This window comes from Indicator indicator, chromosome 6, assembly GCF_027791375.1.
Source record: "Indicator indicator isolate 239-I01 chromosome 6, UM_Iind_1.1, whole genome shotgun sequence".
Taxonomy (NCBI): Eukaryota; Metazoa; Chordata; class Aves; order Piciformes; family Indicatoridae; genus Indicator; species Indicator indicator.
Window position 1 is genome coordinate 27,605,596 of NC_072015.1, and position 15,954 is coordinate 27,621,549.

Genomic DNA, 15,954 nt, shown 5'->3' on the forward strand with positions numbered 1-15,954 from the left:
TCTTTTTTTAATCGCTTATTCTGCCACAGAAGAATATTATTACTTCCCACCTCCATTTAAACATTATTTTTTACTATTTGTTTGCCATACAAGTATGGTATGGTTTTATAAAAGTTAATTTTTTGATTGCAAGCTCAATGGATCTGCTTTAACTAGCCTTTTTCTTTTTCCCTCTCTCCCCCACAATTCTGTTCCTACTGGCTCAAAAAAAGCATCAGCTTTCCCTCCACGCAGGGTCCACAAATACCCTGTAACACCACTGTTAACTCTCATGGGTTTTAGGAAACTAGAACTAGGCTCCTGAGAAATAAAGCAAGAACCAAATGTGGTGTATCTGAGCAAAAAATACACCATCTGAGCAAAGTTTTCAGAATACAAATGAAGCTCTCAGGAACTTGCTATTTTGGCAGAATGAAGGTTGACTTCACCATTATCTTACACTAGTGGTCTAGTCCAGGAAGTAGCCTAAACCCATTTTGAAGTGAAATACACTGAAATACGCTTATAGGTCAGCTTTCTGCTGCAGAGAGGCCTCTTTTATCCTCCCTCTCTCCAAGATCTGAACACACTCAGCAATCCGATCCCACGCAGTAAGGTGACTCCTGAGCAATTCCATGTAGTCACTGTCCAGTTTTATCCTCCTGCCCATCTCACATCAGCCAATGCTTGAGCCAGTGCCAGCATGATCCATAGCAATGAAGTTCCTGTGCTCACACATCCAAAAAGGAGGCTTCTAACTACATACTATTTCTTCACAATGTCCTAATTACCACTGGGAAAGAATTATCAAATAGTTTGAAATTCACCACCAAGGACAACCCACAACTATCCTACAACTGTAGCAGTTCCTGCAGACCTTCAATAGGCCCGTGAGAAGTCAGGGCATACCCTGTTACAGAAATATCTCCTACCCAACAACACAACTTCACAAAAGCAAAGCTGCAAACAGACAACTGAGCCAAAAAGGAACCAGTTAAAAAAAGAAAAAAAAAAAAGCCTATTGCAAGCAAAAGCCCACTGAAAAGAGATCTCTTAGAACGAGTTTATTTGTCAACCACAACTATAAAATTTAAATATTTATACAGCAAGATGGAAAATTCATAAGTAACCAAACACTCCAAACTATTTTGCTGCAGTATACACAGGAATGGTTTTGTTTCTGTTAGGAGTTGATTCAGTATCATCCTTTAGTTACTCAGCAGCTTCTTGAAGGCCTGTTTAACTTGAAGAACGTATTTCACATGTATCAGTGCAATATGCGAGAAAGAAAAAAAAATTCAAGATGGTACTGAGTCCAAAAATAAAAATTAAACAAAAAAAAAAAAAAAAAGAGAGAGAGAGAGGCAGGTTGAAGTCAGCTACTCTGTAAATAGCTCCTGGTTAATACTGTTTGTATGTGCTGCCATAGTTCAGATGCTACAGGTAAAAATGTTCCTTTGATACACAAACATAAATAACATGTTCCAAATGGTGTTTTGCAAAACATGCATAAAGTTCCCCAATTATTTAAAATCTTCTGTAGGAGAGAAATACAAAGGCAGCCAGAGCTGGAAGCATTCGCAACACCCAAATAAGGCCCTTCAGAGTGTATTTTAAAGCAACACATTAAACCCCTTCGTTCTCAGGTAATAGATTAAGAGGCCGAGACACACATCGTCTGCGAGGGTGAGGATACTGGAGGCTGGCAGTGTCAGCATCGCAAGAGTGCTCTATCAGAGGAGGAGGAGGAAGGAGCTGGGCATGGCTGGACCATCTCGATCCAGCCCGTGGGGAATCCAGAGGGGGAAAGAAATACCTGAAACAATTAAGAAAGGAACAAAACACCAAAAAAAAACCAAAACCAACAACAAAACGAACAAAAAAAAAAAAAAAGAGAAAAAAAAAAAGGAACAAAAACAAGAAAAAGAGAAAGGTAGTAAATACAAGGAGAACCAAAGGGGAGAAAAGACATGCTGGAAAAAAAAAAAAAGGCTTTAGTATATCCATGCCAAAACCAACAGAACGTAACAGCAGAAAATCAAGGCTTGGAATTCAAAACAAGACAAATCCTAAAACTGTTCTTCAAAGGAAAATAACAGTCTTTTCCATTGAAATCCATGGGAAGGAGTATGGTCATCAGAACCCAAGCACACATTTGTACAGAGAACAGACCGCTTTGGGAATAAGAAGGATGTTGCAGAACTGCTATGAACAAGCTTCCACTCTCCCTGTGATCCTGTGAGCTCCTGTGATCCGTTAACAGAGCTTTTAATGCTTCATGTGCAGCACAAGAGACACATTGGATATGATCCAGGTACATGTTCTGCCCATGCATCCAATTCACAGCACTTCTATCAGGTAAAAACATCCTTGTTTTTACAATGCTTTCCATTTAATAACACACATTTACAGAGCATAGCTACTTGCAGTGGCATACAGTCTGTGTGTATATTTATATATTTCTGCTGAATGAATCCTCAGAGTCAGTGTAAGATTCCTAGTAAATGAAAGACTGAGAATTCAGCCATTTCACTTCATTTTCTGCTGACTTTATTGGAACTTACCCGTAATACTTGTGCATTTTAGTCTGTTAGATACCTACAGATGATTTCTGCCTTCTTTATATAGTTCTGTGGACTTACACAAAGGAACAGCTACATGAGGAACAGCTACATGCGTCAGGCAAATACTGGACAATTCACAAGCTGCATTTTGGCTTCAATCTCTGTGTGGCTCAAGGGTTTGTGAATTTTAGAAAACTACTACTCTTAGAGAATTTTTGTTACTCCATGAAATTATTTACCACAGGGATGTAGATGTACAAGCACGTATCAGAAAAAGTACTTCTCTCAGGGTGACAAAAGTATGACAGCACTTAGAAAACATTTATTTGAAGTCATACTAAGGAATAAATGAAGCAAGACCCAACTATTAAAAGCTACCATCTGTACAATTGTCAGAACACACTTTTCTTATCCCTCCCAAACTGACAGTTGCATGTATTACAAACCAGTTACAAACTCATGATGTTGAGGCCTCTTAACCAAATGCTGAACACTATCAAATCCCAAACAAACTCACTATCAAAACAACTACCATTATATTTTCATGGTCGCTTCCCTCCTCCCATCCCAATCAAGGACAAAAAATTCTCAGTTTTAGTTATGAACTAGTCTTTTAATTCAACAAGCTTTCAAAAAAAAAAAAAAAAGTGTTTTAATAGAAGTAACTGAAGTTTTGGGGGTTGGGTTGGTTGTTTTGTTTGGGTTTGGTTGTTTTGTTTTTTTTTCAAACAAGAAGCCTCTCCAAATATTTTTCTATCAGGAGTTCCAACAGTATCAAACTGTGCAGGCTAGTACAAAAAACGTACACAAGGTATTTTAAAAAGGCTTTTTGAACAGCATTTAGTAGTTAGCAGGCTGCTGGTGTCTTGGGAGAGATCAAACGGCGTTGGGGAGGGGAAAAAGGAGTTCGTTTTCCATTCCTGTGTGCATGCAACAAGCAGCAAAACACCAAAGTTACTCCAGTTAGCTTGGTATCAGCTCTGCTTTCTGTTAAAAAGGACATAATACAAATGGAAAATGGGAATCGTATCATAAATCTAGACACATAAGTACATCAACATAACAATACAGCCTGACTGACTTATTTTCCAATCATCTACAGCATCTGCTCTCAAGCTATTCTGATTACGAAGCCAGTTTGGTGATGGTGTTTTAACAAAGTTCTCCAGATCTGCCTGTGCTTTAGCTGGCTGAATTATAGGCACCAAAACACAGCATCTGGTCACAGGCAATAAATTCTTTTGTGGCATATGAGTTTAGTTAAATGACAGCACATAAATCTGTATTTTAAGTGTTAATACACTAAAAAGTTAGCAACTGTGCTTAGGCAATTCAAGCCAATGTGATTACAGAAGAAAACAGGTAGGTAGGTGCAGCTTTTTTGTACTAAGGCTCAATCCTAGGACATGAAACTACAGATAAGCGAAATTCCCCAGCTACAGACTCAATTTGGCAACAAAACGTCAATTCCACATTGCAGCTAAGAATAATGTATTTAAAAAACAAATACACAAAAAAGACCAATTTCAAAATACAGAGCTATGGAATGGGTCTAAAATAATACAAGGAGTTTGTTTCACAATGGCTTACTACCAACTGCAGGAAGAAGAGAACAGCCTGTGGGGTGGGGCAGGATAGTTTTGCTGGCAGCAGCACAGCCTGAGATAAGGAGACTGTGAAACCACATGCTACACAACAGAGGTCAGAAACAGTCTGTACCTCTGCAGGAGCCCAAGCAAACACAGTTTCTGCAGCTCTGGAGATCACATCTCCAAGCCAGGGCCTCCTTTCTTGCTGGAGACTTGGTCTGCTGCCACATTTTGCTCTCCCATTTATCTTATGAGGAAAATGTGAGAGCCCTTCTCTGAATAACACATCTAGAGACCTGGAAACCAGAACTTCAGGAGTGACTACTGAAGTGGGGGCTACTTTCCAAAAGTAGACTGTCACAGTATCTTACAGACAAGCATTTTAGCAGGTGCAGATGGATGGAAATGGAGGCTACCTTGAGGTATTTGAAAAAAATAAAAAAATAAAGGTGGCCACAGAACTTGGAAGCTGCTGTTACGGAATTTGGCCACGTTTGGTCCTTATGAAGGACACATCCTATAAGGCTGATTGTCCACACTCCATCGTGTTTCTAGATTTCAGTGTGCACAAATTCAAATGCTCTTCAGAATAAGTAGTTCAATTTACCTACTAAACAGCAATTATTAGGGAATAAAAACATAACAGAAAGCAAATCATCTGCAGTAAAAGAGTTGTATGAAGAAGATTAAAAAAACCCCAAACTTTTATTCACTTGATGTTACACCTGCAAAAATGAAAGTAAACTACCACTAGTACGTGACTGTTGAAACTCTGTATTATGAACTATCTTCTCTTCTTTCCTTTTTGCTACATTACCCAAACCAAAACCAGAATTTGCTGGTACTTCTGCTTCACTTTAAATATGCACCTAAACCAAAGGAACAGTTACACAGCAGTATGGTGAAGTTTCTCCTTGTTTGAAACCATTGCAAAGAAGTTATTTTTGATAACATGGAAGGACATTTCCCAAGTGAAAGTAAATGTTTACAGAAGGATTCAGTATGGGTTTGTTCATTTTGTCTTATCCCTGGCACAACAGACACCATCACAAAGCAAAATTCAAAGAGCCTGACCAGGTATTCATGCAACAAGTTAAAAAACTTTTTTAAAAAATTATATATATATATATAGATATATATATATACACACATACACACACATACATATATATAAAGCAAACAGGAAACCAAAGTGACATGAAGAAACTATTTACTGAACTTCAGCCTCTCCACTAATGAACCTACCTGCTGGTAGATGATCCATTTAGTGAATTCTGTAGACTTGTATTGGCTGAACCTAGAGAGGCATTAAAAATTCCCTGCTGAGCACTACCATTCACTGGGCTCCCATTACCTTTCAGTATACCCGTGCACTTCCAGTTGTCCATGTAATTAGCTGCAAACAGATTTGTAAAACCTGTTAGTTTCTCTTTTGAAGCTCATCTTTTGACACAACTATGATCTTTCACTTGGTGTGAATTAGAACTGAACGTCAATACCAATATGTAAATTCCAAAAGTTGAGGATCTGGCCCTTCAGCTGTCTTAAACCCTCTGCCTCAATTTACAATTTGGGTTTCTGCAGTAGCAAGAATGAATTTCCTTTATCAAAATGCAGAGAAACAAACGAGAATGCGTAAGGAAACTGCCACTGCTTCTTTTGTTGCTGCTTTTGGAAATTTAAAAAGAAAAAACACAACTGTTTGCCTGAACATTGTGACTGAATGCAGATTTTCTGGGTTTGGGAACAGGCAAAGACATGCAGTGGAATCAAAGAATGGTTTGGGATGGAAGGGACCTTTAGAGGTCACCTAGTCCAAGTCCCCTGCAGAGAGCAGGGACATCTGCAGCTAGATCAGGTTGCTCAGAGCCCTGTCCAACCTGGCCTGGAATGTTTCCAGAGATGGGGCTTCTACCACCTTTCTGAACAACCTGGGCCAGTGTTTGACCAGACTCAGCGTATAAAATTTCTTCCTTCTCTCTAGTCCAAATCTCCCTCTTTTCGTTTAAAACTATCACCCCATGTCCTGTCACAACAGGCCCTGCTAAAAAGTCTTTCCCATATTTCTAACAGGCTCCTCTAAGTATGTATGTTAACTTTAAAAGTGACAACTTGACATAGCTCCAGTCTGGTGAAACGATTTGCCAATACAGAAACAACTATTCACAGCAGCCTCCATCACAGAAAATTACTGTCCTTCTTATTCCAAAATGGAAGTACAAATATATAGATCTATCATACAGAAATCTAAGATGAACTTTGACTCCAAAAATTACTCTTTTGAGTAAAATTTGCCCAGTGAATACATTTCAGCTGGGTGACCTTACCCTTCCAGAGTCTAACGCAACCATCATCACCAGAGGAAGCAAGCACAGTGCCTGTGATATTCCAGCTCACTCGCCACACCTGGGAGTTGTGGTTATCAAACTGTGCCACAATGTGAATTTCAAATTTTGTTAATCCTCCAGATGAAGTCAGTTCTTTCCTGTTGAAGACAGAAGTGACAGTTCTGCACACAACTGTTCAAAAGATGACAGGACAGAGTCTGGAGAGATTCTGCAGAAAGTGGGGACTACAAAAATGCTGAGGGGACTGAAGCATCTCTTTTGAGAAGCAGCAGCTGAGAGAGGATCTTCTTAATGCTTATCAAGATCTAAAGGGTGGGGATCAAGAGGATGGGGCCAGACTCTTTTCAGTGCTGCACACCAACAGGATAACGTGCAATAGTCACAAAATGGAACATAGGAGGCTTCATCTGGACACGAGGAAAATCATTTCCTGTGAGAGTGGCAGAGCACTGGACCAGGCTGCCCAGAGAGGTTGTGGAATCTCCTTCTCTGGAGAGATTTCAAACCCTCCTGAACACTGCGATCCTGGGAAACCTGCTCTAGCAGGGACTAGAGGACCTCCAGAGCTCTCTTCCAGTGCCCACTACTCTGTGACAAAAAAGAGGACTTGCATATTGTTACTAGATTAGCAGCATTAAGAGGTATTAGACAAAAATTATAGACTTGCTCACAACATTGTCATCCTAAAAATCAGGCTGCTAAACAACATTAAGTTAGTGGGTTTTGCTCCACAGGCACTATTAAAATAAGAGTACACGGTATGTAGCACATCATCTCAAACTACTCCTTTTAAGCTCACCTTAGTGGTTTTAGTGTGAAAATTCGTACATCTTTGGTTGCTACAGCTAAGATGTGGAAGGATCGTCCCAGATTTGGAGCAAATGCAATATCGTGTACAGGATCTGTGACTGTCATCAGTGCTTCTGCTTTTGCATATTTCCTGTATAGCAGAAGAAATCAATCTTTAATGCCATCAAAATTGCCAGTGATGATAATTATATAAACCAGACATAGTGGAAAAAGGGGTTAATATATACCAAGAGATGTGCAATTTTAATTATAAGTCATAATTACAATCTGATTTCTGCAGAAATTGAATACATCAGATACAGTAACTGCTGTTGTCAAGCCCTGGAGCAGCCTGCCCAGGGTGGAAGTGAAGTCACCATGCCTGAAGAGATTTAAAAGATGTGTAGATGTGGTACTAAGGGACATGGTTTAGTGGCAACCTGACAGCAATGGATGATCTTAAACCTCTCTTCCAGCCAAAATGACTCTGTGATTGTACTAGCAACAGTATGATAAATCATATCACAAAGGATTCCAGTGCAGAGAACACTTTTGCCTACAGCTGGAAAATGGAAATAAAAACTTTCTTCAAATTCACAAATCTAAAGGGCAATTGAATCTCAGTAACTTCCTGTATTTTAGATGCTTGCAAGTATTGTGCATTATCTCCTCCAATGCACGATAAATCTGTATTCCATTATCTTAATTCTCACCAGGATAATTAAAACAACTGCTCTTTATTGTTAGAGCACAGAGAACACCATTGTTAATGCACAGAGAACATTGTCTGAAGCCAGGCATAAATCCACAGAACACCCTGGCTCCCTTCCCACAGCAATCACCCTGACTGGAACTCAAGTTCCCTGTCATCATTTAAGGGAAAGGGGTTGTGCACACACTTCCTGGCCTTTTCTGGCTCAGCTGAACTTTCACAGAACACTAGTAATTTACAGAACTTCCTGTCATTACAACCATGTTTTTAACACAAAAAGTACCTAGTAAAAAACAATTCAAGTGAAACAATTCACATTTCCAATTTGTCCTATTAATTCCTTTTGCAAAATTGAGTGCATAAATTAGTACAAGCAGAAACAACAATTCCCTCTTTAAAATGCTGGTAAGAACACTGGTATTTCTTCACTGAGACAGAGCAAACCTATTAGTATGTGTGTCAGCATCAGTTATCATTCTGATGGCTCCCTCTCCCACACAATGGCTCAGAGACAGAATTAAGGTATTATTTACTACCCAACATCTAAACACAGGACCAAAATAAAAGGCCAATATATTAGGAACTACTTTAAGATCCCATAAACATTCTTTATTGTCATTTACCTTACCTGGTGTTTTCATTATATTCATAAATTTGAACCTTAGCCAATATATTTGGACTGTTGTCATCACTTCCTACAGCTATCATTGGAGAATGTGCTCGAGAGCTAAAAGGTGAAAATAAAGAGTTATATTTACAAGTGATATATACACAAAAAGTATGTCACAGAAAGTACACCAAGCTCATTTTTACACTTCAGACATTATCCACAAAGAAAACAAAACCATAATCAAAACAAAACATCACAAGGTGAAAAAAATATCACAAAGCATTGTGCCATTCAGATACCCATACAATCTCCATTCTGTTGTTTTGTCTAAACACTCAGTCCAGTGACATCATAAGGGAGTATTATTTGGCAACTCAAGATGGGGGTCCCAGAGATCTGGATACATTTTATACATGCAGTTGCAGTCAGGCATTTGCCACAAGTTTCACAAGAGTCTGCCTTCTTTGCAGTACCTTTAATGATTGGCTTAGTGGGATTTCATTCGGGTTTTGGAAGACAAGATTACAAAAGCTAAGAGTAGAGGAGTTCTAGTTCTCAAATCAACTTTTAAACCTATCCCATGCATTAAGATGGAAGCCTGAACTCTGAACCTTCAGCACACGCTGCTGCTAATGAATAGAACAACTGGGTCAGCAGGACACAGACCACTACGTCTACAGGAGTTATACATTCCTGTACAACCACTAATAGGGAAAGCCATTAAGTGCTTCTGGGCAAAGAGAATCCAAGGCAGTTTAGCCCAGAATGGTTTTTCTCTCCCTGCTATTGCTGGGCATATTGCTGCTATGTGAGATGGGAAGGAGAACCTCTGCTTCTGTGTTCTGGGTAGGAAGTCCCCAACCATCATACTGATTCCTCCCTGTTCAAGGAGGTTAAATGTATCACTGAGCCCCCCAAGGACATGACTGAAAAAACTCTTGGGCTCTGTATTTGTGCTAGCAAGACTCTTGTGGCTCCTAGTTCTTTGTTGCAGTGGCAATGGTGCATGTCTTTGTTCGAGCTGTCAAAATATCTCTTACAACACCTCTCTTAAAGAAAGAGGAGACAAGAATTGTCCTTTTTTTCTCATCTGAAAATCCCAGTTGAGTTTTGTGGGATAAATAAAGAGCACTCTGCAGTGTGCTCATTAAAGAGCGTGTTACTTGCTAAAAATAATTAACCTGGAGATACTGCCTCACAGACCTCAGGAGTTTTTGTAATTTCTCTGGCTTTGCCACTCTTGTTTCACTGAAAGAAAAACCAGCAACTTTACTTCAGATCTGAGTAATGTATATTCCATCTTCGCCATTCATGTTTCAGGATTTATTCTACAAAGTATCAGAACTAGCTCTTTGAATCTTCTGCTTCAACAATAACAAAGCAAAACCTGCAGTTTTAATAACATACCTTGAAGGATTCCAAGAAATACAACTGCAGCTGAGCTTACATGAGATTTCATGCTGCAGTGACCACTGACTCAGGTTCATCACATCTGGAGCTTCATAAATCCTTACAACTCCATCTGCTGAACACGTTGCTAACATAAGACCCATATGCTTGGGAGCAAACTTCACATCTGTAACAGATGTCCTACTGTCTACTAGAGTAGTCCTCTTCACCTGCAAAGAAAGGCAGAAACTCTTGAAGGAAATTTCCTAAGGAAGGCCATCAAAAAGTCTGACAACACCACTTCATAGCATCACTTAAGTCTTCCCTCAAGAGATAAAACAATCTTTACACACCAACAAACAGGAGAAATAACAGATCAGTGTACTGATGCAATTTGAAGCACCAAGAAATACACTCACAGAGGTATCAAAGTTCTGACACCAAGAACTGTTGCTTAGATGATGCTCTTCAAGGAAAAAAAAAGCAAACCTATAAACCACAAAACAAACATAACATAAGCATAAAATGTGGCCACAGGAAGTTTAAAACTGTCCTCGTCAATCATAGAACTCATGCTAGAGACGATGTTACCTGCAGTGCCTAGCAATGCTGCTTTCTCATTCCAGTGCTGCTGAAGTTTGCCATGAAGCATTTTCCAACAAAAGTATCAACACAAGTATTTCTGACAAGGGAATGTGTGAATGCAGCAAACACTTGATAGGAACATTAACTAAGGTGAAAGAGGGAAAAAAAAAAAACACCACTAACATTTGTTTTTCAAGTCCATAGCTGCCTCCTGCCCAGGGAAGTCAGCATTCATACCCTACTAAGTGCCAAAGGTCCTGACAACCCAGATCCTTACAAATATGTATTTTAACATTGCAAAACTTTAGCAGAAAGTAGAAAACTGCAGATTATTTTAGCAAGTTAAACCAAAACATTAAAGACAGGAATATTACAGAGTTATGTAAGATTACACCTGATGAACAGCTGCAGAATAATCTGTTCAGATCTAAAATTCCCTTAATGAAATGCTACCCAGAAAATCCACGTCCAAGCAAACCCCCCCCCCAGAGCCTGAGCTGTTTGAAAGATGAAATAACAGCAGGAGACAGTTTCAAATCAGCTCGTCACAGAAAAAAAAAAAAACACAAACCAACTTTAATTCTACTGCAGATGGGTGTCCAAGTCTGCAAATTGTTTGCCAGCAAACATCTTATTAAGAAACACCAACAGTAGTGACAATTAATGGTTGCACTCCATGATTTGGAAGGTCTTTTCCAATCAAAAAATTCTGTGATACTGTTAACTGGCCTAAATCTTGCCATGTACCTCTTTTTCCCAAATGCTTTAAAAATACTTCCTCTACATGGGAATATTGCCACAAGTTAAAAAAACACAGGCAAAATCAGGAACCCCTTGTATTAACAGCACAAAACAGGATGCTTTCTCTGTTTCAGGGATGGAAAATATGTTGCCAATCCAGAAACGTCCAGTAACTTGGTATTCAGAAACAACTTTCATCTTAAACCTTCCAGCTAATTCTGGAATTGAAACAGTTTAAATCTTATGCCATTACAATAAGCAAACAAACCAAGGAGGCACAGTAAATCTGTTTGTGTAAGAACATACAGAGATTGCAATTAATACTTTCAAGTCTCACCCAGTGACTCTGGCCTCGGAGTTTATCATTTGACTCTCCCACTATTTCTTCCCACACAGCTGCTGTTCTATCAAAAGAGCAGGAAGCCAGGACCTGCCCAAATTCTGGATGGGCCCATGTCACTCGCCACACAGATCCACTATGTGTCTGAAAGATAACACCAAGACATCAGAGACACTTACTGTGTAAAGAACAGACATTTCCATGACTTTGTGCAGAAGAAATAACTCTAAAAGAAGTTAAGGCTAATTCTTTGAAATCTCTGTTCAGTTAAAAGGCTCAGTGCCACAGAGAGGTTGTTGCACTTGTTAATACCTAGAAGCACTGCAATGTTTTGTTGCTATTAATGGTTAAAAGTTAATTATAACAACTGTCAAGGCATTATTTATTTTTATTACTCCTTTAAATCCTAAGCTCCAAGCTAGGATTCTGCCTTGACACAGGAAATACAGCTCCATTTTCAGTTTTCAGCCGTTAGCACACAGGCTCACTGCTGGCTTGCCTGTGCTTTTCCAAAGCATATGCATTGCGTATGCTCTCCTTTTTCACATAAAACTTTTTTTTTATCCCTAGTCAACTTAATGCTTCTGGGTTTTTTTAGATAAGAAGAATTCAAAAGCATCACTTGCATTTCTATTGACAGGGACTATTGTACTGAATAATGTAAGAAATAATAATAATATAACACTACAACAAGACCAGCTTTAAGTGAGAAGCATTAGAGATGATCCATGAAGCACAGAAAAAGTATTTTACCATACAAAACACAGGTCCAAAGAAAGGCAACAAAGCTGGTAAAAGGTCTAGAGACCTGTGGGAAAGTCCTGTGGGAAGCAGCTGAGGGAACTGAGGTAGGTTAATCTGGAGAGAAGGAGGCTGAGGGGAGAGACCTTGTTGCTCTCTACAACTCCCTGAAAGGAGGATGAAGCTAGATGGGAACCGGTCTCTTCTTCCAAGCAGAAAGTGATAGCACAAGAGGAAATGGCCTCAAGTTGCAACAGGGAAGATTTAAGTTGAACATTAGGAAAAAGTTCTTCCCTGAAAGCGTTGTCAAGCCCTGGAACAGGCTGCCCAGGGAAACGGTGGAGCTTCTGGGGAGATTGAAATGATGTGTAGATGCAATATTGAGGGATGTGGTTTAGCAGCAGACTTGGTAGTGTTCGCTTAATGGTTTAATTCAAGGATCTTCAAGATCTTTTCCAGCCTAAACAATTCTATTTCTACTCTGCAATTCAGGAAAAACAAAGTGTTTCTGCAAAACTGATTTTTATGAATACAAACCTTCCAGCTGGCAGTGCAGTGCCAATCACCATTTTCACTTTTGTCCCAGACCTGTTGAGAAAACACAATGCAGTCAAGCAGTGGGCATACAAACCCGAAAGCAGTAGTAAAAAATACACCCACTAAAATAAACACATACATATTTGTACAACTGTCATGATCATGACAACAACGCCCAACGTTTTCATCTGGAAAACTCCACCTAGCTGAGGACACAACTGCACTTCACCCAACCTTGAGAATATCCCTACTACAGGTAGGAAGAAGAGGCACATACTTGCAAAATCCACAACTGTATGATGCTTATCTTTTTTTAATGTTACATTATTAATAAAAGACAAATTATTACACCTCTTCACACCTCATTCGCTCTGAGAACACTACTTGGTTTCACTCTAGAGCCCCCATGGTCTTTCCAGATCCAGCTACAAAACCCTGAGGTGGCTCCTATCAATTATCCTAAAGGGGAAGACAGCAAAAAGAAAATCAGGCTAGTGGGGGGAAAAGATCTTCTTTCTTCTTCTAGTATTTTTGCCTTGACTTATAACTACATGCAAGTCACTTAAACTTCCTTCCTCTTATGACTTTTTTTTTTCTGAAAAATGTAGAATGTACATTTTAGAATGTAACCTGATGAAAGACAGCTCCAGAAGTCTGGCGTGCACTCCATACTCACTCACTATGTAACTTCACCCAAAGTCACCTCGATTCTGCCATTCTGAATCTCTAACACAACTTCGGTTGTTATCCCGACAGTCCCAACTTCATAACCTCTCCCCAGCTGCCTGGCTCACCTAGTGAGAATGGGACCTACACCACTGTAAACCACTGCTAATTTACAGGTGTTGGAAAAGTCCAGTCAAACTTCTTAAAACAGTCTCATACAAGATACAATTAGAACTGGAAAGTAACATTATGCTACTAAAGAACACAGATTTTGAGTCCTCCCTGCCTCTTGCCACCTTTCTCAGCATTATTTTTAGGCTGCAAGCCTTACATAACCAATACAGACCAAAAACTGACATGGTTTTGGCTTAGTTTTTGTAGGACAGGGGGTTTTGTTGTTGTTCTGAGTTGGGGGTTTTGTGGTGGTTTTTTGTTTTGGTTTTGTTTTTTTTGCTTGCTTGCTTGCTTTTCAGTATGTGGTGACTTGTTTTTATACCCGATCTATATTTGACATAGCTTTCCGTGCTGAAAAGCAATATTCCCAACCATTTACCTGGTCTAACAAAAGTTATGACTACACTCTGCGAACCACACTCCTTGTATCTGTGCAACTCCTGAACTTTCGTCCATCTTCTCGCTGTGTGCAAAAATCGGGAAAATCCACTAACTTAAAGTAATAATAAAATAATAATTCCCTCTAGAGGAAGGTAACGCTAAGGTTTCTAGTATTTCACAGCTTCCCTAATGTGCCAGAGCACACGCAGAACATTTGAACCTCTTCCTTACCGGCACTTCATTACGAAACAGCAGCTCCTTCCCTACAAGCCCTTAAACAAATGCATCTTTTCAGTGGAATCACCAAAACAATCAGCACTACTGCAGCCGCAACAGCTTCAAGGTGTTTTTCCTGCTGTTGCAGCACAGGCTCGGAAAGAAGTTGTGCTGTTGCACGCATCTGCGTACACAAACACAGACACACTCCAACTACGTGTATTATCTGCGCCCTGGTTCCACACCCCGCCCCTACCGCCCGGTACCGCACGCGTTTCGCTACGGACCGCAGCCGGGACTTTCCGCGGGCACGGTGGGACGCGGGAGCCGCGCGCGGCCCTTCGCTCCCCATGCCCAGTGGGGCACGGCGGGAACGGAGAGCCCCAGGCCTGGTGCCGCCGTGAGAGTAAAGGCTACGCCCTGGTCCCAGCCCGGTAGGCCGCACCCTGCCGGTGCCGCTGCCAAACATACACCCCGGAACACACTACCGCCCTCCCCAGCACAAAGCCCGGCCGCTCCCGCTCACTTTGACGCTCTGGTCGCTGGAGCAGGTGGCCATGCGCCTGCCGTGGAAGTCGAAGGAAACATCGTGGATGAGGTCGCGGTGATCGGCCGCGATGCTGCGCGCCACGAACATCGCGACGCCGCGCGGCCGTCACGACGCCGCCCGCCGGGCCCAGCGCGCACCCGTCCTCACGCGGCGGGGCGGGGCGGGGCGGGGAAACAGCGGCGGCCGCCGAGCGAGCTCGCACTCTCGCGCGTGCTCGGGGTGGAGGCGAGGGCGAGGGGAGAGAAGGAGCAGCGCCTCGTGCCCGGCCGTTACTGCCCCCACCTGGCCGGGAGGCTGAGGTGGCTCCAGGGAGTTGTTCTCTCGACTCTTCCCCCCTGGTGCCAACTCTGACTTGCTTCCCCCCGACGTCGGGCACAGGATGTGGCAGTGCCCTTAGTCTGCACAGAAGCAAGTCTAAGCCAGAGCCTATCTGCAGCCCAGCCCTTAGCAGTAACTCTCCCGATCAGTGCTCTCACTGCTAGAAGCAGCCACTGGCTGTGCAAATCTGCCCTGAACTTCAGAAAGTGCCCTCACTGAGTAGAGAATGAGCTGAGAAGTCACAGCACCGGCCAGAATTAGCTCTGTCCTAGCTCAAATCGGGACACAATACAGGCAATCAAAGCTGATTGCTCCTGATAGTTCCAGTGCTGTAATTGGTGAGGTATTCTGATTTTCACGCTAGAAACATACATAGGAATAAACAAAAAAACCTCAAAGGCATCCAGCAAATATTACTCCTGTACTTACTTGGACTGCAAAGGAGAAAGTTTTTTTTTTTAATCTTCTTTCAGCATGACTTTTTATATTTTGAAAATAATTTACTGTTTCATTCAAATAGGTGGAGATACACAGCACCTAATAAAAACATGAAAGCTGGTTTAGAAGTTCTGTAGTTTGTGGCAATGCCTCTGAATGCTTGCTTTTTTTAGCTATTTTTGGGGAAAAACTTTTACTGTAAACTGTTGATTATGTTTATAAAAAATGTTTCTTCTTCTTTTTTTTTTTTAGAAGAATTGTTTCCAGTCAGTGATTCAGCTGTCAAA

General features: G+C 40.9%; 1 protein-coding gene across 2 annotated transcripts; it reads right to left on the minus strand.

Moving 5' to 3' along the window:
• Positions 1-1,336: 1,336 nt before the first annotated feature.
• Positions 1,337-14,998, minus strand: SEH1L (SEH1 like nucleoporin). 2 transcript variants are annotated; one of them, XM_054381523.1, is made up of 9 exons: positions 14,888-14,998; positions 12,925-12,975; positions 11,644-11,790; positions 9,999-10,210; positions 8,610-8,708; positions 7,280-7,420; positions 6,460-6,617; positions 5,378-5,528; positions 1,337-1,795 (listed from the first exon to the last, which is right to left on the minus strand). In XM_054381523.1, exons 1-9 carry the CDS (start codon positions 14,996-14,998, stop codon positions 1,606-1,608), a joined length of 1,260 nt encoding a protein of 419 aa, XP_054237498.1. In that variant the 3' UTR covers positions 1,337-1,605. The 2 variants fall into 2 exon arrangements, with proteins under 2 accessions (XP_054237498.1, XP_054237499.1); XM_054381524.1 differs by lacking the exon at positions 1,337-1,795 and adding an exon at positions 3,489-3,530.
• Positions 14,999-15,954: the final 956 nt, after the last annotated feature.